This window comes from Vipera ursinii (genome assembly GCF_947247035.1).
Source record: "Vipera ursinii genome assembly, chromosome: 14".
Lineage (NCBI taxonomy): Eukaryota > Metazoa > Chordata > Lepidosauria > Squamata > Viperidae > Vipera > Vipera ursinii.
The window spans coordinates 3,176,742-3,203,791 of record NC_139527.1 but is presented as its reverse complement, the minus strand read 5'-3'; the positions used below and the strand labels follow the sequence as shown (position 1 = coordinate 3,203,791).

The following is a 27,050-nucleotide window of genomic DNA, read 5'->3' as shown; positions in this document are numbered from 1 at the left end:
TGTTTCTTCCAATGGGAGACACCATGAATTCCGCTCTCTCTCTCTCTCTCTCTCTCTCCAGAAACCAGCCCAGCCTCGCCGGAGGGATAGTAGTCAGGTGGATACTCACACTGGGCTGGGCACGGAGCTCTCCAGCTCATCCAGAAGGCTCTCCACGCTGGGGCAGACTTCTTCCACCCCGGGCCCTCCGTTCCACTTGGCCTTTTCTTTCGCCGCAGCCGTCGGCTGTGCGGTCAAAGAGGTCGTGTTCTCCAGGAGGCTGTAGTGAGAGCCGGTCCCACCAGGCCGCGAGGGGCTTCCCGGGCTTTCATCTGACCAGTGGGGAGGGGGGGGGAAACCACAGAGAAGACTTGGAAGCGCCTTTCCCCATCCAAAAGGCAGCCGGGTGACTCGCTTTAACCACCGTGGCCGGAAAGGTCGTAAAGCGAGGCAAACCTCACTGAATTTCTCGCTTCTCACATCTCGGGCTACCCTGTGCAGCCCCCTCCCAGGATCAGGTTGTGCTGCTGCTCTCCTCCTTCCCACCCCTTTCCTCTCACCCCCCCTTCCTCCCCAGCCCCCCACCACCACCACCCCCCATCCTAGAGCCCAGCCCCTCATACCTGTGGGACTGCCAGGTGAGGGGTTGTGTTGGACAGCGTTCAGTTCCAGGAGGAGCCGGTCCAGTTCGGACAGGTTATTGCCTAAGGAGGAGCTCATCAGGGTGGGAGATGGTTCCGCAGACTTCGGTTTATTGGGGAAACTGGAGTTTGGGGGATAAATGCAGGGTCAGTTTGAAGGGACCCCTAACCAGCAGCGCTCTGATCAAACAGGTTCCCTCCCTCCCTCCCTCCCTCCCTCCCTCCCTTCCTTCCTTCCTCCCTTCCTCCCTCCCTCCCTTGGAGTTTGACCTCCTTCCTTCCTTCTTTCCTTCCTTCCTCCCTCCCTTCCTCCCTCCCTCCCTTCCTCCCTTCCTTCCTTCCTCCCTCCCTCCCTTCCTCTTTTCCTTCCTTCCTTCCTCTTACTCCTTTTTCCTTCCTCTTTTCCTTCCTCCTTCCTTCCTTTCCTTCCTTCCTCCCTTCCTTTTTTCCTCTAACTTTTTCCTCCCTCCCTTCCTGTCTTACTCCTTTTTCCTCCCTTGCTTTTCTTTTCCTTTCCTTCCTTCTTCCCTCCCTCCTTCCACCCTGTCTTATTCCTTTTCTCTCCCTCCTTTCCTTCCTCTTTTCCTTCTTTCCTCCTTCCTCCTTCCTCTTCCTCCTTTTTCCTTCCTCCTTCCTCCCTCCCTCCTCCCTTCCTGTGTCTTACTCCTTTCCCCTCTCCTCCTGTTTTCCTTCCTGCTTCCCTCCTTCCTTCCGCTCTTCCTGCTACTCCTGTCTCTCTTGTTTTCCTTCCCCTCCCTCCCTTCCTGTCTTGCTCTCTTTGCCTCCCCTCCCTTCTCCCTTCCTCTCTCTCCCTTTATTTTTCCGTTCCTCTCTATTTCTCCCTTCCCTTCCTTCCTTTTTCCCCTCCCTCCCCTGTCTTTATTTTTTAACATGTTCGTTTTTCAAATAGGAGCCACAGGAGCGAAGGCACGTGGGAAAGGTTGGCGAAGGCACAGCGGTAGCAGAAGAAGCTGCCTTATGCTGGCTTGCTGGCATGTCGCAATAAGCTGTGGTTTGTTTACCCAGGACCCTTGGCCGGATGCCTAGAACGCCCGAACGCCAATCTAAACAATTGGTGTGAGTTACAAACGCAGCCCCTGAATCAACCTCTCCCCTTCAGCATGACCACAGGGGCATTTCCCAGCCCCATCGGACACCCAGGGGCTGAACTAGCTAGATAACACAAGGAACAACGGATGGAAACTCATCAAGGAGAGAAGCAACCTAGAACCAAGGAGGAATTTCAGGACAGTGAGAACAATTAACCAGCGGAACGTCTTTGCCTCCAGAAGTTGTGGGTGCTCCAACACTGTAAGTTTTCAAGAAGAGACTGGACAAGCACTTGTCCTGAACGGTGTAGGTTCTCCTGCTTGAGCAGGGGGCTGGACTAGAAGACCTCCAAGGTCCCTTCCAACTCTGTCATTCTGATAAAGGTGTGGAAAATAGAATACCTATAGACGTGTTCCTCGTCACCGGCCCGTGAGGGAGAGATGGAGCAATCTCTGGACGCAGAGGCGCTGGAATTATACGTAGGAGACGGAGACTGCGGCTGCAAAAGAAATGGACATTTTATTTAAAGACAGGCTAGGATCACCCGCTCCGTTGGTCAACATTCCTACTAGAGGATCCAACTAGAGAAGACAGCTGCAGGAGCTACACCGGCGGTCCTCGACCTACGTCCACAACTGAGCCCCAAATGTGTGACTTACGACCGATTTCCCACGCTTACAATCACTGCAGAGCATCATCCCCCATCACGGCCACGCGGCCAAAATTCAGACACTTGGCAACCGACTCATATTTACAACGGTCACGGCGCCCCGGTTTCCCTTCACAACCAAGCCACTAATTCCACAACTGCAGTGTGGTTCGCTTAAAAGCGCTGCGGCAAAAAAGGTTGTGAGATGGGTCAAAGCTCCCTTCGTCGAGGTCTCGTTTAGCAACGTACATTTTGGCCTCCGTTGTGGTCCTAAGTTGAGGACTTCCTCTGTTTTTGTGTGTGTGTGTGTGTGTGTGTGTGTGTGTGTGTGTGTGTTTGTGTGTGTGTGTGTAAGGGAGGGAGGGATGGAAGCCCAGGTCATTATGAGAAGCAGCTTCTCTTTAGTAATCCTGCGTGGCAAAAATCTCGGCATGGGAAACAAACAGGAAACAGAGAAAACAATGAGAGCTTCTCCTTACGATCCGTCCCTTACTCCTTTCCGGAAATACAACTCACGTTTCAGCTCCTTTCTTCTTCTTGGATTTTACAGTTGGTCCTCAACCTACGACAGCTCATTTAGAGACCGTTCAAAGTTACCGCAGATCTGGGAAAAGTGACTTTCACACTTAACAACCTTTGCAGCATCCCCGTGGCCACGTGATCAACACACACACAAAAGAAAAAACTTTTAAACGGCCAGCGATAAAATAGGAACATTCCTGTGCCGGATCAGGAAACGCTCGCCTCCATTGTGAGAAGAGGAGTCAGCATTTAAATCCTCACCGGATGTCAGGCACAATGAGCTCCCCACGGCTAACACAACACAACGCAACTCCACTTCACAAAGCTACAGCCAAAAGCAGCTTTCGTCCAATTAAGTCAAGGAAGCAGCAGATCTTTAACTCCACTTCCAGCTGCTAAGGAACCGCCAAAGGGAAGACTTGGAAAAGGGATTGGAAATCTCTAGAGAGAATTCTCGACTTACAACCACTTGTTTAGTGACCGTCTGAAGTCAGAACGGCACGGGGGAAAAAGTGACTTATGTCTAGTTTTCACACTTCACGACCGTACACAGCGTCCCCACGGCCACGTGGGGATCAGATTCGGAGGCTTGGCAACTGACTCGTATTTATGATGGTTGCAGTAGGGTCCCGGGGTCTCGCGATCCCCTTTTTGCGACCTTCTGACCGGCGACGTCAACGCCCCCTTCGCTTAAGAACTCTGTAGCTGACTTAACAACTGCAGTGCTTCGCTTGTGAGAAAGGACGTAAAATGGGGGGCAAGGCTCACTTGAGAAACATCTCGCTTAACGACAGATTCGAAACTCCGTCGTGGGCATAAATTGAGGACTGCCTGTATTCCTAGGATCCAAGCTGGACTGTGGTGAAGGAGAAGCCGAGCCACTGAAACCAGCAGTATGAGTCAGAATCTCCTCTGTGAGCAATAATTAAGCTCTTTGTGCCAAACGGCCACGAAGGATCCCCTGAGTTAACAACATTAGTGTGACGATGTTGTAGCAGAGATGCTTTTCAAGGGAGACTCATGAAGAGATTGGTTTGAGAGAGAAAGAGAGGGCAGCAATGAAATCAGGCTTACATTCTATTTGGAAGCGGGGAAAGGATGTTTCTAACTTATTACTGACGGATTTGTTGTTACCCTGGCCACGGTCCTCGAGTTATGACCCTAATGGAACCAGTCCATTAGGGTCTTACGTCGTGACAGCTGCAAAGCACAACTACTGACCCGATTTTTTTCTGCATTGGTGGTTAAGCGAACCCAGTCGTTTCCGACTCTAGGAGCCGGCGTTCATCTGTTTCTTAGCCAAGGGAGCCAGCTTTGTCCAAAGACGCTTCTGGGGGTCACGTGGCCAGCACGACTATACACTGAGATCCACGGAATGCTATTCCCTTCGCGCCGAAGTGGCACCTAGTTATCTACTTGCATATTCAGGCTTTCGGACTGCTCAATGGGAAGGAGCAAGGAACAAGAGCTCAGCCCATCGCGCGGCGCTGGGTCCCGAGTCTGGGCTGTCCGCTTTCGAGCTGACAAGCTCAGCATCTTTAACCACTGAGCTAATCATCAATAACAATCAATAATATTTACTTTGTCAGCAAAATTTAGAAGAACGCAACCAAGCCGAGGCAGATCAAAACAATAATATCGCTTCAGTTTTTAGTTTTGTTTTTGATCATTATTTTTATAAATAACTCAAAGGTAGTGAACATATCTAAGGCTCCTTCCTGCACCCATAGTAACTACTAGCTGAGTAAACCACAAAGTGCAACTTTGACTCCTCTGGAACTGCGTCAGCACAATTGTTACTTGAGTGATAAACCTAAACCGTGAACAGGAACAAAATTATAAAACTAAAAACGATGTATTCCCCTACAATTAATAGTTACAATGCATCAAACCAAGTCGTATTTTAAAACAAAGGTTAAATATGTCTTTGGCCAATTGTAGCTGCTTTTCAGGTTGTACAGCTACACAACATACTGCGCACGTAACGAAGGGTTTTAAATTCTGAAGGAGGAAATTCAGGTGAAATTTATCTGGCCTCCCCAGAAGGAAATTTATGCAGACGGAGCTGTAAAATTTACAGTCATAATACATGTGAAAAAGTTTGAACTTCTGGTCCAATGCATTTCGGACCCAGGAATTTTTCCATGCAGGTAAGTCCTCAGCTTTATGGCCAGAATTAAGCGCAACATTTCTGCTGCTAAGCAACGAAGCCGTTAAATGAATCACGCCCCCCCTTTGCAACCATTCCGGCCACCGATCAGCAAATCGCTAAAGTTGTTAAAGGAATAAGCGAATCCGGTTCTTCGTAATTTGATTTTCTCATCACAAAGACAGGCCAGTGGCCAAAACCCCCAGATTTTGAACACGTGATCCTGTGGATGCTGCAACGGTTGTAAATATGAGGACCGGTCGTTAAGTCCCATTCTTTTCAGTGCCATTGTGATTTCAAACAGTCACTAAACGATTCCTGGTAAGGTGAGGTCTTACCTGTACTTCTCTCGAAGTGCAGGAGGAAGACCGTTAAAGCTAGACAGAAGGAAGGCGATTCTCGGGGTGTGGAGAGTTAGATTTAGTAAATAAAATACCTGCTGTTGGGGGTTTCTGGGAAGGACGGGGTGCCATTGCTCTAAGGAGATGCTCACAGCCCCGTTCAAGGCCTCGGTGGAAGGAGGAGGAGGTACCGGCGGTGGCAGAGAGACTTCTTGGTAAGTGTGGTTTCCAGTTGGATAAGAATACGAGGTTTCCTCCGACAGAAACACCGGCCGTTTGGAGATATGGGAGGTCGTGGATTCCAGATCAGCCAGCAAGGCATCTGCACAAAAAGCCACAAGCAAAAGGAGATTCGTTGCATTGACGTCACCAGAATTACTTCGCCGGCAGGAACCTTAACCCCCTTTAACCAAGTTTCCAGTTCAAGCATTCGCTACTCTACCCGATGACTCCCACGGAGGGGGTCCCGAGGAAGCCCCCGCTTTGATCCATAATTAAAAGTCTTCTTTAGCTGTAGAACTCAAGTAGATCAAAAGGCCGGGCCCAATTCCCCCTCCCCAAAAAGAAAAGAAAAAATGCTTTGAACGCTGAAAAATAAAAGCGGAGAGAGAGGTGCCACAGCTCAGCTCAAGAGGAACTGAGAGAGGCCTGAGACAGCTAAAGTCTGAGAGCGGCTAATTACTAGTTTTGGCACCGTGAACCCAGTCAAAACGTGGCCGCAAGCAAGCCTGGGGGCCAAACAGAGATCTCTGAATCAGCCAGAAACCTAGGAAGAGTCATCGCTGTGAAAAGATGGGTCTCTTCCATCTGCTTTCCAGATGCAGAGGGTTAACGTGGGCTGCAGGTAACTGCGATCCGGTTTCCTTAAACATGTTGGGTCAGATTGCAAATTCCTAAGGAAAGAAGAATTAGTCTCTCCTTAAGTAAGGCAAACGTGGTTACCTTTCTAACAGGCAGGAAGGAAAAGTGGAACGTGGAGGGGCAGGGCTTTCAATCTGTAATTTTCCGGCCTTTTTCCATAAAAAAAATAATAATACTAAAATAGGCAGAAGAAACCCAGTGCCAAGATTAGCCAGCTTGGTCTTTCACAGAAAAAGGCAGACCAATATGTGGGGCCCTTGGTGCTCTCTGAACCTGTTACGTTTGCTTGCAGACGTTTTATTACCCAACTAGCTAACATCTTCAGTGCTAGAAGGGGAGGGGATATGGGATATGCCAGGCATGGTTGTCACAGTGCAGCCAACTTCAAGTGATGCCCTCGACGTGATGTCCCGGTGCCTGGAGGCGGTCCGGGTCTGGATGGGGAGGAACAGGCTTCGTCTCAACCCCGACAAGACGGAGTGGCTGTGCGTACCGGCATCCCGGGATATTCAGGATATCCCACCCCTCATTATGGGGGGTGAGTCATTACCTCCTGTAGATAGGGCTCGCAACTTGGGAGTCCTCCTAGATTCACAGCTCTCTTTAGAAGACCATATTGTAGCTGTAACTAGGGGGGCGTTCGCCCAGGTTCGCCTGGTGCGCCAGTTGCGGCCCTATCTAGACCGGGATGCCTTGCGCACGGTCACTCATGCGCTCGTGACCTCTCGTCTTGATTACTGCAACGCTCTCTACATGGGGCTACCCTTGAAGACCACTCGGGGGCTCCAGCTGGCACAGAATGCAGCCGCGAGAGTTGTGTCGGGGGTCTCCCGATACTCCCATGTTACACCTTTGCTCCGCGAGCTGCATTGGTTGCCAGTTGTCTTCCGGGTGAGGTTCAAGGTGTTGGTAATGACCTACAAAGCCCTCCATGGCATGGGTCCAGAATACCTTGGGGAGCACCTGCAGCCGGCGTCAACTTCCCTCCGCCCAGTACGCTCCCACAGAGAGGGCCTCCTCAGGGTGCCGCCGGTCAAAGAATGCCGACTGGTGGCCCCCAGGGGGAGAGCGTTCTCTGTGGGTGCACCGGACTTATGGAACCATCTTCCGGTAGAGCTCCGGATGGCGCCCGACCTCCGCTCCTTCCGGCGCGACCTTAAAACCCATCTCTTTAAGGAAGCGGGCCTGGCCTGATGGGATGGGGTGGGTTTGTTATTATGACTTTAATTTTAAATTTGTACTATTTGTACTATGGGCATTGTTTAATCATGTTTTAATAATTTTAACTTTTGTATTTGTCTTTTACGTATTGCCCTGTTAACCGCCCTGAGTCTCTTGAGAGAAGGGCGGTATATAAATTAAATAAATAAATAAATAAATAAATAAATTTGGGGTGCCCTCCGGATAACGTACTCAACCTTCCAACGTACATGAGGTTCTTCCAAGGGAATGAGGTTTTAGGGTGACTTTTGTTGACGTAGTTTTGCATTAGAAAGGAATTAAACAGAGCATGGTGGGGGGGGAATCTGACTATATGTTGTGAAATTAAAGAGTTTTCAACACGTTAGGTGCATTTGTAGATTAGAGCTGCAAAACGCCAAGCATTTAGCTGCACGTGACTGTCTCTCACTGTGGATTATTTCCATTCAGGAAACTGCGTGTCTCCAGCAAGGATATCCGTGCATGTAACACACACACACACACACACACACACACACACACACACGTTTTTTCAAGTAAAAAGCAGCAAGGAGGAAGTCCAGTTGCCTTTTTTTTTTGGGGGGGGGAAAAAGCACCTTTGGGACAACCATGACCTGGATGATGGAGAATCATCTACTTCCAGATGTGTTGCAACTTCTACACACCATCCTTGCAGAGAAGGATGGCAGGGGAAGCTGTGCGTTTGTATGTATTTGTGTGTGTGTATCCAGGAGGGGAAACACTGGTGTAGATCCCTTTAAAACTTTCTTTTTTCCCCCCTTTACCCAACACTTTTTCCTGCACTATTTTCCTCCCATTTCCTTTTGTATGGCTGAAATGGTATAGGGTTTCCTGCCTGAGCAGGGGGTTGGACTAGATGACCTCCAAGGTCCCTTCCAACATGATTATTATTATTATTATTATTATTATTATTATTATTATTATTATTATTATTATTATTATTATTATTATTATTATTATTACTATTACTATTATTACTATTATTACTATTATTACTATTATTATTATTATTATTATTATTATTATTATTATTATTATTATTATATTATCAACTAATAGATGAATAGATATTGAAGAGGGGAAAAAAGAGACGATGAGATGAGGTTAACCGGAAAGCTGCTTGTTCACAGTACAGGCAACAAACACACAAGCAGAGACAAAGGGGCAGGTCTCAACCCTGGTGTAATTTTCCTCTGATTCTTTTCTCCCTGCCTGAACAAATGAAACTGCCGGGAAAACGAGGGATTCTGTCCTCCTCCGGCTCTCTCAACGCGCCCTCCAGGGCAAGGAACTCTAGCTGGTTCCCTGCCAGCTGCCTCCAGGGAAGAAAATTATAGCAAGCAGCCCTCTTAAATATACAATATTCGGAAACGACACGCAGCTTGCAAGACAACGGTGCCCGCAGGCAGGGGATTAAATTAGATCCCTAATTGCCCTCCCTAATTAAGGAGACTCAAAGGATGCCGTCAGTCCTAGCGTGCAAATACAGGCAGCCCTTGACTTAGGACCGCAATGGAGGCCCCCCACCCGAGTTTTTGTTGCTGCTGAGCAAGACGGTGTTTAGGTGAGTTTTGCCCCATCTTGCTTGCCACGGTTGTTGAGTGAATGAATCGATGCGGTTGTTAAGTTAGGAACCCCGCTGTTAAGTGAATCTGGCTTTCCTCATTGACTTTGCTTGTCAGGTCACAAAAGGGGACCGTGTGAGGCCGGGACAGTCCGAGGAGGAAGGAGGAGGACTGTGGGGGTCCTTGGTGCTCTCTGAGCTTGGTGGTTCTCTTGCAGACGTTTCATTAGCCTGCTAGGTAACATCATCAGTGCTAGAAGGGAGGGGGGTTTGTGGAGTGAAGGAGGGGGAAGGGGAGGAGGAGGAGGACTGTGGGGTCCTTGGAGCTGTCTGAGCTTGGTGGTTCTCTTGCAGACGTTTCATTAGCCTACTAGGTAACATCATCAGTGCTAGAAGGGAGGGGGGTTTGTGGAGTGAAGGAGGAGGAAGGGGAGGAGGAGGAGGACTGTGGGGTCCTTGGAGCTGTCTGAGCTTGGTGGTTCTCTTGCAGACGTTTCATTAGCCTACTAGGTAACATCATCAGTGCTAGAAGGGAGGGGGTTTGCAGGGAGGAGGAGGAGGAGGAGTGTGGGGTCCTTGGTATTCTCTGAGCTTGGTGGTTCTCTTGCAGACGTTTCATTAACCTACTAAGTAACATTATCAGAAAGGAGTGGGGTTTGTGGACAGGAGGAGGAAGAGGAGGGGGGGAAAGGAAGAGCAACGGCTGTTCTCTTAAGTCCTGCATTCTTTGACTGAGAGTCAATGTTTAAACAGACTTTATGAGTCACCCTTGAGGTGTGTCCAAACACTTCCCTACAGGCAATGATTATTCATGCTCTTTTTCTCTCTCTCTCTCTCTCTCACACACACACACACAGCCCTAGCCTCATTCCACCAAAACTACAAGTTCTCCACCGCAAAGCAGGCCAGGGAAAGCAGAATCGACAGAATTTCCGATCTGAAAGGGACCTGGGAGGTCTTCTAGCCCAACCCCCTGCCCAGCCCAGCATGATGTGGCCAATGGAAAGCCAGGAAGGACACCCATTTTCCTCAGCAGGAAGTTGCTGACATTAGGGATTTAAAGCACTCGGTCCCCTTCCTTTCTTAGATCAATCGAAGATTCTGGTTCCGGAACCGATTGTCAATATCAGAGTGGTCAGGATGCTCTTTCGAAAAATCAATTTATGTATATCCAGTTACTTCTGTAGTCCACAAGATGGGGCAGGCTGACTAGGCATAAAAAAAGAATACAGGGCAGCAGAATTAGCCATTTGCTGATAAAATCAATGCGGCTGGGCAGTAAAGCACTCCGATTTGGAAAAAAAAGAGAGAGAGAGAAATGAACGCGTCAGAGAGAAAGAAATCCTTTACACAGATGCTGAGAGAAAGAGAGAGGCTAATCACAGTTGGAAGATTATTTGACCAAGATTTGAAGGCTACATACGTATCACGCAGATATGGGTAACCAGATCCTCCAAATATAATAAGGCCCTCCAGATGTGTGGCTGAGAATTCTGGGAATTGAACAGGTAGCCTTTGACTTACGACCATAATTGAACTGGCTGAAAAGGTTATAAATTGGGATCAAATGACCCCAGGACACTGCACCTATCCAAAATACGTGCCGGTTGCCAAGTGCCTGATTTTTTTTTTTTTATCACGTGGCCAGGGGGATACCGAGACAGTCGTAAGTCCAAGGACTGGTCACAAGTCCGTTTGACGAAAAGAGCTGTTGTAAGTCAGGGACTACCTGTATTTGTTATAATAATAATAATAAAGGCGAGAAATAAAATACACAAATGCATAAATCCTAAACAAGCCAGGATCCAAATCTCCATTTCTCAAGCCTTCATTTATCTGTATCTGGAGGCTGCTAATCTTTGAACCCAGGGTGACCCAACTGCCTTTGGAATCAACCGATCCAGATGAAATCCAGACTTCAGCAACCTCTTAAGCCGTTATTAGTCATCTCCTGAAGCAAAATCCTTCAGGTATGGCATTTTGATCTGATTGCACAATGGATAGATTGCAACATTGCGCTGAACCTTGCACATCCTCTCCTACATACAACATACGTACCTGCACATGTAGGGAACAGTTAAGGAAGGTATAGGCGAGGAGGCGGAAAGCTTTAAGTTTGGTATCCGCAGGGGTGTATTTGTAATAGTGTGCAAAATATACCTTCCCAATGTGTTAAAAGACAGACACCGTTGGCTAAACGGTGTTGGCTGGGGGAGCCCAGAAGGAGAGCCTGTTTTGGGGGTGACCCCCACCGTTTGGCCCTTCTCTGCTGGCTTTGTAGACTTGATCTTGTACCTGAATCTGGAGCCCTAAGTGTGAGGGAGAGCCGTCTCCTGGCTGTGTGGATAATTGGTTGGATAATTACAATTAATCGCAATTACAGACTTCAGTCTTGAACTGGTAGAACGGAGGGAGTATAAAAATGCCCAGTATATGTTTATACAAACAAAACAAATTTACTGGCAGGTTAAATAGAATGAAGGAAGGGAGGGAGGGAAGAGTAGAAAGAAAAAGAGAGAAAGAAAGAAAGAAAGAAAGAAAGAAAGAAAGAAAGAAAGGAAGGAAGGAAGGAAGGAAGGAAGGAAGGAAGGAAGGAAGGAAAGAAAGAAAGAAAGAAAGAAAGAAAGAAAGAAAGAAAGAAAGAAAGAAAGAAAGAAAGAAAGAAAGAGGAAAGAAGAAAAAAGAAGAGATATAGGGAAAGGGAAGGGAAGGGATAAGGGAAGCAAAAATATTGGGTTTCCTCCCACTTTTATTGAAAACCCCTTCCCAGCAGGTGAGATGAAGTTTCACCCTTGGGAATTGGCGATCAGCGTTCAGCAGAAAGGATCCAGTTCCACAGAGCGATCCAGCCATCTCCATAAGCAAGCTCTTTTCTTACAAGCATTCTTTCTCTATCTAGATCCCTCCCATATCAGAGAGGGCAAAAAAGTTCACTCATTCCAAGGTTTAGCCCTCAGCAATCCCTGCACGCTGGGGCTAGCGTGCTGAAAAACGCAGCGACCTCAAACAGAAGCAGCAACCAGACAGATTTCCTTCTCTTTCCGCACTAAGCCGAGCGGAGACCCCGAAAGCTTTTCATAGCCATGAAGGATCTCTGCTCCCACCGAATTATAGTCTCATAGATTCTCTCTAGCTAGACAAACCTCCAAGGCTAATTTGCCTCTGGAGATTGTCAAGTCATCCAGGTTATTGTTGTCCCAAAAGTACGTTTTTTCAAAAGGCAACTGGACATTTGGGGGGGGGTTCCCCCCCCCTCTTGAAGGATGTATATTCCTTGATCCTTCCTGCTTTGCTCATCCAGATGAGTGCAAGGAACATAAATCCTTCATTTCTCCACCATTCAGTCAGAACTGATGAAGCTTCCTGGATGAGAAGCGAAACGTCTTCAAGAGAGGGGGGGGGAACCCAAGTCCAGTTGCCTTTTGGGAAGGAAAAAAAAAGCGCCTTTGGATTCCAGGGCTAGTTTGAACATTGTACAGCACGGAAGGACAGAGATGCTGTCTTCCACCTCAAAAGAGGATTTATATCGGTGTTTTTCAGCCATGGCAACTTTGAGATGGGTAGGCTTCAACTTCCAGAATTCATGCTGGCTGGGGAATTCTGGGAGCTGAAATCCACACAGCGTACAGTTGCCAAGGCTGAAAAACATTGATTTATATACATGGAGTATAAAAGGACATTAGTGGAAAGCAGTATAAATATGGGCTAATAAAGAAAAAGCACGGGGTTAGGCAGCATTTGCTAACATATTTATTGAGCACAAAGGAATTAAGAAACTGGATAGGATAGGATAGGATAGGATAGGATAGGATAGGATAGGATAGGATAGGATAGGATAGGATAGGACAGGACAGGACAGGATAGGATAGGGGAGGGGAGGGGAGAGGAGGGGAGGGGATATGGAAAGAGTAGAGTAGAGTATAGAATAGATTAACAGAAAGAATAGAATAGAATAGAATAGAATAGAATAGAGTAGAGTAGAGTAGAGTAGAGTAGAGTAGAGTAGAGTAGAGTAGAGTAGAGTAGAGTAGAAGGCTGAGTGCCTTACTACTACCAACCACCACAAGAAGAATTAAACATGCCTACAACCCAAGACTTTCCTTACATGCTTTTGCAAAAGGTGGGAAAGGACTGCCCGAGGAATGAAATTTACAGTGGGGGGAAGTAAGAGGACTGGCATTTTGCTAGAGACAAAAGACTTGGTGTTGTCAGCCAGTGGAGTGTGTAGGAGACGAACAATTCCTTCCTTATGCCGGCAGAGCCAGGGCACTTTGGTGTGGGCTCTTGTGAAGTCTCTCCAGTGCGTTTGTGCCTTCCCAACAAGGACAAGTCAAGGTTATGCGGGAGAACTTCTACGCTGGGGCCAGAATTTAGATGCAGAGTTAAGTAATATGCCTTGACTTGTTCAGCGAACATTAACTGGGCGTTACGATCATCTAGATCGCGTTTTCTCAATCTGGACCGCTTTCAGCTGCATTGGTTCCAATTCCCAGAATTTACCAGCTTGGAAAAATAACACCTTATACTGTACGCTATACTGTAGCTACCTGGTCTCTTAGTTTATTTCTGAGTCTCATCCCAAAATTAGTCATGATCTTATAAGGCTTTTCATGGCTTATTGTCAGGAGAGGTTAGTCTTCCCTGACCTCTGGAGACCTAGGGTACATTTGTAATTTTTTTTTTTGGAGTGTTCACAGTCAAGAGGGGCTTGATCTATTCTCCAAAACACCTTGAGGGCAGGAAGAGCGACCCAGCCTAGAAGGAGAAATTCCCTGACGTTGAGAACAATTATTCAACTTGAGAACAATTATTCAACGGAACAGTTTGCCTTCAAAAGTTGTGGGTGCTCCATCACTGGAGCTTTTCAAGAAGAGATTGGACAGTCACTGGTCCTGCTTGAGTTAGGGGGGTGGGGTGGGGTGGGGTTTGGACTAGAAGACCTCTGCAAAGCCTTGTCCTTCTGTTATAATAGCTTTCTATGTGGATTGATTCTGGAGTGACTTCTGAAGGAACCATCAGAAACCCTTACAGAGAAACAGACGCCCATGGTTTTTTTTAAAAAAACAACAACAACAAAAGGCCACGTCCGGTCCCTCAACGTGTCTGACCGCCATCATTAGCCCTGATGACAGAACCCTCATTTAAGGAGGACACAACCCCAACCGTAACTTAATCCACAGCAGGACTATTTTACGTGCTGAGCAACTGTTGAGGAATGGAGAATGTCGGTATATTTATCCCCTGAACATGCATGCGTTCAGATAGGACATTGGCCCTCGCTGCTAAAAGAGGAAGCTCAGGCGCGGGAGAAAGACAGGATCCTCTTTAGGAACAGGCAGAAAGAAATCTTTAAATCTGAATGAAAACTGCCCCTCCCCCCCACACCCCCCAGGACTGAAAGTAGAGAAAGAATGACAAGAGTGGAAACAATAAAATTCCCTCAAGCCAAAAAAGGACTAACTGGAATTCCTCCCAAAGGATCTTTCTCTCTTTGCCATTGAAAATGAAGAGAACAGGATAACAGAATAACAAGAGTTGGAAGGGACCTTGGAGGTCTTCTAGTCCAACCCCCTGCTCAGGCAGGAAATCCTATACCATTCCAGACAAATGGTTGTCCAAAATCTTCTTTAAAACTTCCAGTGTCGGAGCACCCACAACTTCTGGAGGCAAGTAGTTCCACTGGTTAATTGTTCTCCTTAGTTCTAGGCTGCTTCTCTCTTTGATAAAGTTCCATGTTAGTTCTTGTGCTGGCCTTAGCTGCTTTTGGTTGACCCCGCTCTTCTCTGTAAAAGCTCTTCAATTAGCGTTATTATTATTATTATTATTATTATTATTATTATTATTATTATTATTATTATTATTATCCAACACAAGCTATCAGAAGGATTAAAATGCAGGTACTCCTTGGCTTACAAAAGTAACTGTTCAAAGTTACAACAGCATTGAAAAAGAGAGAGAGACTCACAACCGTTTTTCACGCTTTACGACCGCTGCAGCATCCCCACGTGATCAAAATTCAAATTTTAACTTCGGACGTCACTAAATAAACTGCTGTGTGAGTCAAGGACCAGCTGCATTAAGCAAGGTCAGAGCGGATAACCACAATTTACACACCCAGATCTGCTGTAGCTAAAACATTGAATTACTTACAGCACTCATTAAAGTTGTTGTTGGTTTTAATCTGTTAACATCTTAACAAGCCTGCTCAATCAGAAGGTGACCGAGGATATTGCGTAAACATAGGAAACGAATTAATTCAGGAACAGGGCTGCATGCTGATATTTAAATTAGAGCAAAGAGAAGTCGGACAGAAATAGTTAAAGCAAATAATAAAGGCTGGAGAGGAGATGCAGGAAAAAGAAACACACACACACACAGGGCAGCTAAATAACAATGAAGCATTCTGGAAAGAAGCAGCAGTTCCTCATTTGTTAAGAAAAGAAACAAAGCTTTAACCACACAGTTCCTTAAGCTGGTGAATTGGAAGTAGCTGTGCTTGGTTTTTAAAAAAACAAAAAGCATCCAGTAGCATCTTTTAGGGCTATGAGGAACTTTTGGATGTTTGGTATCAGTTGGAAGAGCTGCTACTAAACGCCTTCTGATTTTCATTGGAAAAATGTTACGATTTCAGGGCGAAACCAAATCGCCTAGTTGGAAAAAGGCGCGATTAGGGACTCCTCCCGACCTTTATTATAAAAACGTGGAAATGTTATTCAAAGAAATACATTTCTCGGAAAGGGGGGTAATTAAATTCCTCACTGTTATTAAAAAGAAATATCAGAACGGTAAGAAAAGCCGTCAAATGTGTTAGCTGGAAGAAGGGTTATGACAGGCGGTGCCCGGCTTACGACCGCGATCCGAGCCCCAAAATTTATCCTACTAAGTGAGGATAATTTGTTAACTGTGTTTTGCCGCCTTTTACGACCTTTCTCACTACGGTTGTTAAGCGAATCACTGCAGCTGTTAAGTTAGGAACCTGGTTGTTAAGCGAATCTGGCTTCCTCCATCGACTTTGCTTGCCGGAAGGTCGCCAAAGGGGAGAATCACATGACCCCGGGACAAAGCGACGGTCGTAAATACGAATCAGCTGCCAAGCACCTGAATTTTGATCATGTGAGGAGGCTGCAACGGTCGTTAAAATAGGAAAAACGGTCCCAAATCCGTTTTTTTCACTGCCGTTGCAACTTTGAACAGTCACTAAATGAATTGTTGAGCTACCTGTGGTCTTAAAATGGACCAAACGGCTTTGTCTTCTGCAATGTTTAGACACACACACACACACACCCTTGACGTTCTCGGTTCCCTTTCTCCGAAGAGCCACGTCCAAATTTCACCCTTTGGAAAGCAAGCGAGAATTTCCTCCAGCTCCAGCGTTCTGAGTAGGGGAAAACGTGGCTGTTTCTGCCAAGGGGAGCCTTGGCCGGGCCTGCATTCCAGTTGATTAAAACAATTACCAGAAAACAGCCAAGAATTACATCAAACTTCCTCTCTGCACCACCCCTGCTCCTTTCCTTTCCACCTCCACCCACATATTTCACGCAGCTTCTCCAATGCAAATTTGCACCACGGCAGGCCGCTCCTTCCTGGAATGTGGAGATGACCTTTGGGAAGCTGATTTCTGAATCGTACGGAGGGTTGGTCTTCAGGCTGGCCCTCCAAGTCAAATAGAATAGAGCTGGGAGGGACCTTGGAGATCCTCTAGTCCAGACATGTCAAACACAAGGCCCGGGGGCCAGATCCGGCCCGCAAAGTGTTTTCATGTGGCCTGCAAAGCCATCCTGGAAACAATGAGGGAACAGCCCCCTCTGCCTTGGCCCTGGCCCAGAGACCCTCCTCCTGCCAGAGACCCCCGGATCTGTCCCACTCCTGCCCAGGCCCCCATAGGCACCCTTGATGCCAACGATGTAGAGCTGGCCATGCCCACCCAGTAGGCCATACGCACTCTAGCCACGCCCACCCAGTAGGCCACGCCCACCCAGGCCATACCCACCCGGCCCCCTGAGGGCAACTGCAATGCTGATGCGGCCCTCAATGAAATTGAGTTTGAGACCCCTGCTCTAGTCCAATCCACACACACACACACACACACACACACACACACACCCTCACCCAGGAGACCCTAGCCATTTCAGACAAATGGTTGTCCGGTCTCTTCTTGAAAACTTCCAGTGATGAAGCACCCAGAACTTCTGAACAAGGTAGCTGACTAATGCAAATGTGTCTGGAGCCTTCTTGGCTGCAGAATGCTTTCCTGCAAGACACAGATAAGCCTCCAAGTGACCTCAACGACTCTCTGAAAGAAGGCAAATGACCAGCGGTCTGCAAGGAGCATAAATCCTTCCCTTCCCCGAAGAAGCTTCTCGGATGAGAAGCGAAACCAGAGAAGGAAGTCTAGCTGCCTCCTGAAAAAGCACCTAAACGAATAGTTGCTAGTTGGGGATGACTTCTACAGAAAAGCTGTGGTGCACCAGCGATGGGGACACCGGCGACCCCCTGAGATTTCTAACGAGACTCCAAGGAGTTAAAGCCATCTTTGCAAAAGCGAAACTATCTGAGGAAGTGCCAAAAAATGCCCTTTGCATCGTTGGCTGCTCAAGCATCCGGGCTTCCGTCCAAGTCCCAAAGACAAAACAACCTCTGTTTTTTACCCGGGAACCGAATCATTTCAGAGCAGAGTCTCTCCTTGAGATGGTAACGCTCTTAAGTCCCGAAGACTTGTCTTCACCATGAGATCTGGCCCAAAGGATGAGTGGCCGATGAAGTCCAGGGCCCCAGACTTCGAGCGACTGAGCTGGCCTTCTGGCCGTCAACCCACCTGCAAACTTTTCCTCTGCTCGGATTTAAACTCGGGAAGAAAGTCTTCCAGACCTTAGCTGCAGCTTTGACTTTTGTTTTCTTGTAAGCTTTGTAGATCTGCATCCGTGTACAGCTAGTCCACGGCTTATTGAGTTGATCCCAGTTCGAACTTTATGTTGCTAAGTGAGATATCGTTTAAGTTTGTTTGTTTTAAATCGGAAACCGAAAGCAAATGCCAGTTTGACGGCATCAATTGGGGGTCACGTGACTGGGAGGGGAGGCGTTGTACCTCTGAATCTGGGGGCGTTAACTGAGAGATTCCCCTGTCGTTTCAGACCGTCACTAAGCAGCTGGTTGTAGGGTCAAGAATTACCTGTACAGAATACGACTCAATTTGCAACCATTCGTTTAGTGACCCTTTGAAAAAGCGACATGATTATTTTTTCACACTGATGACCGTTGCAGCCTCCCCGTGGTCACGTGATCAAAATTCAGAATGCTTGGCAACTGGCATGGACTTATGACGGTTGCAGGGTCATTTGGTCCCCTTTGGCGACCTCCTGACAAGCAAAGTCAATGGGGAAAGCCAGGTCCACTTATCAACGTTGTTGCTAACTTAACAACCGCAGTGATCCACGGCCTTTAAACCTGTCGATAAAAACAGCCCTATAGCACAGTGTACCTGAAATTTGGGGGTGGGGAGAAGGGGGGGGAAAGGGGGGGAAGGGTAGCAAGCTGAATTTGATTTATTCAAATCTGGGTTCAATTTCGCAGAAGGTTGATGAGGCACTGTTGGGCCACGCCAAAATTAGAGAGCTGATGCAATCAATAAAATCATCATAATCAATGAAAGATGTGTCAAGAGACACGAATAATAAAATATACAGCTTCACGAAAAGCATCCCAAAATAAACGGCGCGGAATCACCACATGCGAATCCATATACAGGGTTCATTCTGTCTATAGACATCTCAGTTTGTGTGGAATAAATAAGATTTTCTTTTCTTTTTTTTTTTTTAAGCAAGAGAATGGTTTGGAAAGATACTAAGTTCCTTCCTTCCTTCCTTCCTTCCTTCCTTCCTTCCAGTCTGTGTGTGTCAGATATACTATAAGCAGATAGTGCTAAGCAAAAAGGTTTTTTTTATATATATATATACACACACACACACACACATATATATATATATATATATATATATATATATATATATATATATATATATGTGTGTGTGTGTGTGTGTGTGTGTGTGTAAATTACTAACAAAGAATTAAAGGGAAACTGAGATGCATTTCTGACTCCTTAGTCGTCTTCAGCCTAAGGAGTCAGAAATGCATCTCAGTTTCCCTTTAATTCTTTGTTAGTAATTTACAGAAATATATGAATTGTCCGGTGTGACTACTGCCTGTTCGATAGCCTTCAAGATAGGCTGAAAACAGGAAATAAAGATTTGCCCCATGTTTGGGGCCTTGCAAGGTAATCTAAATAGTTAACATTTGAAATATATATATATATATATATATATGGATCCTTGGTTTTTCGGGTTTTTCCCCGCGTAGAATTAAAGGTGTAGGCGCAACGTTTCGACGGAATCCCATCCGTCATCATCAGGCTTCTGCTTCCTTCTTCTGGGAGAAGCTTCTCCCAGAAGAAGGAAGCAGAAGCCTGATGATGACGGATGGGATTCCGTCGAAACGTTGCGCCTACACCTTTAATTCTACGCGGGGAAAAACCCGAAAAACCAAGGATCCACATACAGGCACCCGCGAAAACCTCAGAAAACATATATATATATATATATATATATATATATGTATGTATGTATGTATGTATGTATGTATGTATGTGTATGCATGTATGTATATATATATATATATATATATATATATATATATATATATATGTATATATATGTATATATATGTATATGTATATATATATATAATCACATATATATATAATGTATATATAATCACAGAATCTGTTCAGATTAAACACCTCTTTGGAGGGGGGGGAAAGAGTCACTCCCAAAAGCCGTATTTGACGATTAAGCGGCTGGTGGACGGAGTTGCAAATATATACAATTTATGAATTTGTGGAATGCAACAGCTGTAGCTTATGTGTTTGAATAGCCGGGGTCTGGCGCAGAAGGGAATGCCTCTCTGGTGGGTTCACAACTTTTGTCAAAGTGCTCGCCCTTAACCTGTGTAACGTTCACACAGCTACTGGGAAACTGTTTGGGGAAACAGGAGACCACGCAGCGAAGCTACCGTGCGCCAAGCAGCAGCACGGAGCAGGTATTTTGAAATATCTCATTTTTTTTCATGACCGCTATTAGGACGCAAGGGAGAGAGGTCGGAAGGAACACGGACATTTATTTACGTACTTGTATCCCACCTCGATTCTGTTTACAAATAAGTCAGGGGGCAAACGTATCCAACATCGCTGCCCCCACAACAACCCTACGAGGCGGACTGGGCTGAAAAAAAGGGAGTGGTGTACTCACTCAGCTGGGTGTCATGCCTAAGGCGGGACTAGAACTCTCCAGTCTCCCAGTGATTGGCCCAAAGTCACTCAGCTGGCTGTCATGCCTAAGAACTATAACTCCCATTCTCCCAGTTTTTAGCCTAGGGGTGTCTTAGCCACTAGACCACGCTGGCTCTCCTCACCTTGAAAGATCTTTTCTTAATTCACAGCCCTTTACAACACCATGAGCGCTGCCATTTTTATTCCTCCCATACAAATGGAAGGGGCAGAGCTGAGTCCCAGATGCCAAATGTATGACGGACTCAGCCTTAGATGGATTTATCTCTGACTTGTTTTAGATTCCCCTTTTCTGAAGGTGTTGCAGCCGCTTTTAAATTAGCACTGCAATTCAGTACTCAAGGTCTAGGAATAAAATTGAAACTCTCCTGGAAAACACTGCGCAGAAAAACCATCGCAACTGGATGCAGCTAAAATTTACCCACCCCAAAATCTATAACCTACTCTTTTTTTTTTGGCCAGTTACAGTATTGTGTTCACTTCCCATCTTTCCCCCTTCCCTTTCTTATATTAGTGGGTGTTTTGATTCTCTACTGCATTACAACCTAATTATTTTGTCCCAATAGGTTCTCCCAAACTGTTGGCTTTAATTACAATAAAACATATGTGTCTAATAAACAAACAGTTAAAAAGGGCAGGGCTACGTCTGCATGCCACCACTCCAACCAAGGTCTACAGTTCAATAATGATTTACTTGACTCAAGTTTCCTGGAAAAACACACACACACACACACACACACACACACACACACACACACACAAACCCTACAGATTGTTACACAGGCCTATCAAGAAGTTGGCTAGAAGTCTGTGGTTCAGCGCATCACTTTTAAAACCTGAAAAAGAATAGAGAAGGGGAGATCCCAGAGATAAAGCAGCTGTTGCTTTAAAAAAATAATAATGGCCGGACCGTATGGAGGAAAAATAGGACAAATGTAGACAGAGAGAAGAAATATTTTTAAAAATTGTGCCTATCTAAAATGCCGCAAACAAATAAGCCAAAGGACCATACTGGATAGCATTACAGGCAATAATCCTCAAGTTGGGACTTAGCAGTTGTTCGAAGTTATGACGGGCCTCCCCAAAGTTCCTTATGACCGGTGTCCAAAGTTCCAATGGCTGACTGCCCTCTCCCATTTTGGATCTTGGCAAGTATTTCAAGCCTTTTGCACCTCCCTGGGGTCACGTGACTGCAATTTATAATCTTAGTGTTGAAAACTTCCAGCTACTTCCAAGTTTCGACAAAAAAGTCCCCTAGTGAAAGATGGCTTCATTTTAACAACCGCCACGTTTGCTTTACAAACCGCCACCAAAAAAGGGTTTTTTTTTGTCAAATTGGGTCAGCCACATGATGACCCGCTTTACGTCCTTAATTAAGTATTACGGTTGTAAGTCGAGGACTTAGCTGTACATGCAAACCAGATCTGGGCATCTCGGTAGGGGACAAGCCAAGTGTGGGAGAATCCTGGGATAGAGCTGCCAAAACAGCAAAGTACAGGTAAGTCCTCGCTTTATAGCCGCAGCTGAGCCCAAGATTTCTGTGGCTAAGCGAGACTTTTGTTTTTGCTCCCTGCTGTGACTTTTTGTGCCACCGTTGCTAAGGGAATCCCTGCAGTTGTGAAGTTAGCTGGCAACGTGATTTGTTGAGCGAACCCGGATTCCTCCACTGACTTTGCTCATCGAAAGGTGCCCAAAGCAGGCTGGCTGAGGAATTCTGGGAGTTGAAGTCCACAAGCCCTAAAGTGGCCAAGATGGGGGACCCCTGCTGTAAGAGATTGCTGCAAGTCACACGTTTCATGCCCAAAGAGGCGCTTCATCGTAAGGAAAATTTCCTGTCCTTAAAAAGAAAAGAAGGTTGCTCAGAGCAACAAGCCACTTTTCCACTCTTTTTTTTTAAAAAAATGTTCTTTTTGTAAGCTGGATGTTACAAAACCAACCTGGGAACCCACCAACCTTTCATTGGCAACTTTGTACTCTTTAACAAAACTTATGCTTTCGATTCCTTTTAATGTACCTTCCTTGCTAATAGCTTACTATTCCTTCGGGGAATACATAAAACACTAGGGGGGTGGGGGGAAACAAAGAAGAATTCAATGTATATAAAAAGCAAGCTGAAGTCATGCCTAAATATTATGACTGTGAAAGAGATACTTTTTAAAGAGTTTGTGGGGAAGGCGTCCTCAGCCTGGGAGGGAGTTTGCTGGGCGGAGGACGATGGGCGTTGTGATCAAAGGCACCAGGTAGAGGAGGGGGCCTGGAGGAACAACAGGTTAAAAAAAAGCACTCCTTGATGGGGTTTACACAACACCCAGTGAGAACAATTAATGGGTGGAAGGGCTTGCCTCCAGAAGTTGTGGGTGCCCCATTACTGGGGGTTTTCAAAAAAGAGATTGGAAAGCCTTTTCTCAGGCATGGTATATTCTTCTGCTTACATGCAGGGGGTTGGACTAGATGACCTCTGGGGGAATCACTTCCAGCCCTATGACTCTATAAGCCTAAACTGGATTTAGGGACTTTGGAAACTGCCTGCTGCTGAGAGAATGAGGGTGGGGGGGACCAGCCCCCCCTTCAAACTGGTGTAATATTCTTTCTTGATTTGAGGGTGCTGCTCATGATATAGGAGCGTCTGAACGCCTAACCCACCTCTGGAGTTTAGCGCACCGTGTGAACCCATCCACCCGAGTCAGCCTGAAGCAAAAAAAAAAAAAAGAAAAAGAAAAGGGGGGAGGGGGCTGAAAGAGGGAGAGCAATCCGAGGAGGGGAGGGCAAAATATCTGAACTTTATTTATTTTTATTTTAATTTTAATTCCATTTATATCCCGCCCTTCTCCGAAGACTTAGGGCGGCTTACAAACTTAGCAGTACTTAGCAGAACTTGAAGCCAAGGTGGGGTTTTTGGGGGTGTGGGGGCAAAGAGAGGCTTCATGGTGTGTGTGTGTGTGTGTGTGTGTGTGTGTGTGTGTGTGTGTTTCCGCATGGCAGGTGGAGAGGAGGGGGCGGAAACCCCGTTCGATCCTTTAAAACTGAACTCCAAAGAACGGGGGGGAGGGGAGGAGGAGAAGTTTGGGGACGCCCCACCCCCAAAAGTGAGTTTCTCCCAACCCCTTAAACTAGGGTCCTTTTTTTTTCTTTTGAATAGCGAGGCGGACGCGTCCCCGCGAAAGGGATCGAGGGAGGGATAGAAGAGTAACCAATCCGATTTCTCTCTCTCTCCTCTCCCCCCCCCGGAAAGGAAACCCCACTTGAAAAAGTGAAGGAAGCGCCCCACCAAGGGAGAAACTAGGGAGGGGAAGGACCCTCAACCCTCCGGGGACCCTATGGCTGACCCGGAGAGGGATTTCCCCCCCCTTCCCCAATTCAAGGCAGCAAAGGAAGAGGCGAGGAGGACCCTCCCCCCCCCAAAAGAGAACAAAGTAGAGAGGTTGCAAAGAAAGGCGGGGGAGGGGAGGGGAGGGGTGTTGAGAGATGGCCCAGAAAGCAGCAACAGCAGCAAAAGCCCCCCCCCTCTCCTACCCACCCACCCAAAAAAAAAAGAAAGGAAGGGGAGGGGGGGCCGTAGGCGCGTGGCTCACCCAGATCGTCCATATTGCCGCTGCTGCTGCCGCCGCCGCCCCGACTGGAGCCGCCGCCGCTGCCGCTCCGGGAGCCCGCCCGCGCGTGCCCGCGAGCCCACCGAGGCCCGCCCCCGCCGCGCGGGCGCCAGCTGCCCGAGCTGGGTCGCGGAGGGGAGGGAAAGGAGGCCTCGCGGCGTCTCTGCGCCGCTGGCGTCCCCTAGCGGCCTTGCCTGGGAAGCGCAGGGGGAGGCGAAGTCTACCCCTCCGGTGGGAAGCGGGGGGGGGGGGGAGAACGCGCGAACTTCTGAAATAAGTCCCGCAGGATCTCTCGCTCGGGTTCGGTTAGCTTCTCTTAGAGCGGGGGTGGGGGGGTGGGGGGTGGGTGGTCCTCAAACAGGTCCACCTTTTGACTTGTGGACTTCAACTCCCAGAATCCCTCAGCCCGCCATACCGGCTGGGGAATTCTGGGAGGTGAAATCCAACCACCTTAAAGTTTGTTTGTTTGTTTGTTTGTTTATTTATTTATTTATTTATTTATTTATTTATTTATTCATTCATTTATTCATTTATTCATTTATTCATTTATTCATTTATTCATTTAATTAATTAATTTGTATACCGCCCTTCTCCCGAAGGACTCTGGGCGGTGAACAGGGCAATACATAATAAAAAAACAAGGTACAAAAATTTAAAAGTAATTAAACAGCAATGCCCGTAATAAATTAATACAGATTAAAAGGTTAAGATCAATGTATAAAAACCAGGTGGTGGTGGTGGGGGGAAACACGTTTGCGCGTGCTTAAGCGTATCTGACGTGGCTCTTTTCACAGACCTGTACTTCCCGTTTTCCGTGGGATCACCTGTTGGCGTCCCATCCAATGAATTCATTTTGGGGGTGCTGTCCCCTACCAGGGGCAACTTGATGCCATTCCATTGGCGACTTATAAGATGGGCGGACTTCAACTCCCAGAATTCCCCAAGCATGAAAACCTAGCTCAGGGGTAGGCAACCTGGGCTCTTTTATGACTTGTGGACTTCAACTCCCAGAATTCCCGAGCCAGCTATGCTATGGTATGCTGGCTCAGGAATTCTGGGAGTTGAAGTCCACGAGTCATAAAAGAGCCCAGGTTGCCTAACCCTGACCTAAGCCCATCTTCAAAGTTGCGAAGGTCAAAACACGTCGTTTAACTACGCTTCTAAATCACTTCCAAGCAGCTAGCCCTCAATATTTTTTTTCTCCTCTATTTTTAAACCACAATGATCAGTCTCCGTAGAGACTGTCAAAAATTGCCAATGCCGACTATATTTCAAGTCGTCATGGCGGGGTATTGGGAAAAGTTTTCAATTAGCAATAATCGCGCCTCGGATAAACCTCATTGGCTACGATACTGCCACTGCGCAAAGCTGGTTACATTGTATCCATTTTTTTCGTGCCCAACCATGCAACCATGAATCAGACCACGGTGAGCCAACAACCCAGCTTTTAAAAGTGTGATTGCTCCCTCTATATCCTACACGCCAACGTGTTGTGCACTCTTATTTTTGCACGGTGGAAGGGAAAAGGCGCCCCTATTTCCCACTCCCAACCGGATCCCATGCTGCAAAAGCTTCTGGGAACTTGATGTTAATTAGTGCAAACGTCACACCCGGAAGTGCGAGCTGGGTGGGAAGGGGGGTCGAGAGGGGGCGGGCTTTACCTGTGATCCAAAGAGTTGCATAGAAACTTCAGAAAAACCTATGGATCAGAACAGAATTCTTTATTGACTAATTGGACCCACACAAGGGATTTGTCTCCCATGCAGAAGCTCGTACAGTGTACATACAATTGATAAATCATGATCATCATCATAAAATACAATCACCCTAAATCATAAGATACAACACTCGGTGATAGTCATAGGATACTAAATAAGTAAATGACATAAATTGTAATAGGATACCGAATAAAGGCAATTGACATAAATTGTGAGATACAAACAACAAAGGTGTAGTCATAAGAAGCTAAGGAAATAGGCAATTAGTACAGATGAAAAGATGAGAAGGATAATAGGTAATATGCAGCCCTACGGACGGTACTAGGCCAGGGGTAGGCAACCTCGGCTCTTTTATGACTCATGGACTTGCAACTCCCAGAATTCCTGAGTCAGCTGTGACTCAGGAATTCTGGGAGTTGAAGTCCATGAGTCATAAAAGAGCCGAGGTTGCCTACCCCTGGCCTAAGCGCATAGACCAGGGTCTCGCTGGCTGAAGAATTCTGGGAGTTGAAGTCCACAAGTCATAAAAGGGCCAAGTTTGAAGACCCCTGGCAGAGACACTGTTGTGGGTGTTCAGGAGAGTATGGCATGGGGGGGAAGGGTCTTTGCAATCCCAAAACAATTGGAGCATCACTTAAACACCATCGGCATTGACAAATTCACCATCGGTCAATTGCAAAAGGCAGCTTTACTCTGAAGCAGCTGACATCCTGCGACGATACCTTTAATGCCATCAAACATCCACATCTGTGTATCCCAGGTCCTTGGGAAGGACTTGATAGTGGACAAATAGGTGGGCCAAATCCAGTCTAAATTACTGGCTGGCTTTGTAATGAACCAAAATTAAGGTTTGATTTCTCCTCCAAGTCAATGCGTTATGATTACTTTTAAGTCATCTTCATACAACTGTAGCATTTCTAAAAATGTTCTGGGTGCTACACAAAACTTCTCCGACAGGGTAATTAATCTTATTCCGATTTCTAAGGAAGCAAATTCCACTGAATTTAGTGAACTTACTGTTGTCAAGATATTAAAATAAGGGTGGGGAAAAAGAAAGAAGCAAACTTTAAACTTTACAAGTCACATACTGGCAGTTCAGGTATTCGGGGAAAACTTTGCAGTTACTTTCTCTGGGACATAAGGTTTCCTGGTTCATTTCTGCTTCTGCAGCAATAACGTTAGGTCTAAACTTTAATCAATCTAGCCTGAATTATGCAAATTAACAGTGCGTCACGTTGAGGGCCTACGGCTTGAAAATCTGCAAGCTAAGGCTAGAAAAATGCAACGCGAATCCTAACAATTCTAACAAGCCCACAAAGCAAGATGCAGCCCTCCAGCAGGTAGACATCATATATACGTGGCTGAGGAATTCTGGGAGTTGAAGTCCACAAGTCATAAAAAGGCCGAGTTTGAAGACATCCCCCCCA

At 46.6% G+C, this 27,050-nt stretch overlaps 1 protein-coding gene across 2 annotated transcripts in view; it reads right to left on the bottom strand.

Annotated features, from left to right (window-relative positions):
* The window catches only part of PXN (paxillin), a 38,999-nt gene extending 14,965 nt beyond the window's left edge, over window positions 1-24,034 (bottom strand). For both annotated transcript variants that reach the window (XM_083373544.1, XM_083373543.1), the window contains exons 1-5: window positions 23,888-24,034; window positions 5,427-5,653; window positions 2,072-2,169; window positions 603-742; window positions 110-311 (exon numbers count right to left, since the gene is read on the bottom strand). In XM_083373544.1, coding sequence (XP_083229670.1) covers window positions 110-311; window positions 603-742; window positions 2,072-2,169; window positions 5,427-5,653; window positions 23,888-23,900 — 680 coding nt within the window. In that variant the 5' untranslated portion in view covers window positions 23,901-24,034. The remainder of the gene's footprint in view (window positions 1-109; window positions 312-602; window positions 743-2,071; window positions 2,170-5,426; window positions 5,654-23,887) is intronic.
* Window positions 24,035-27,050: the final 3,016 nt, after the last annotated feature.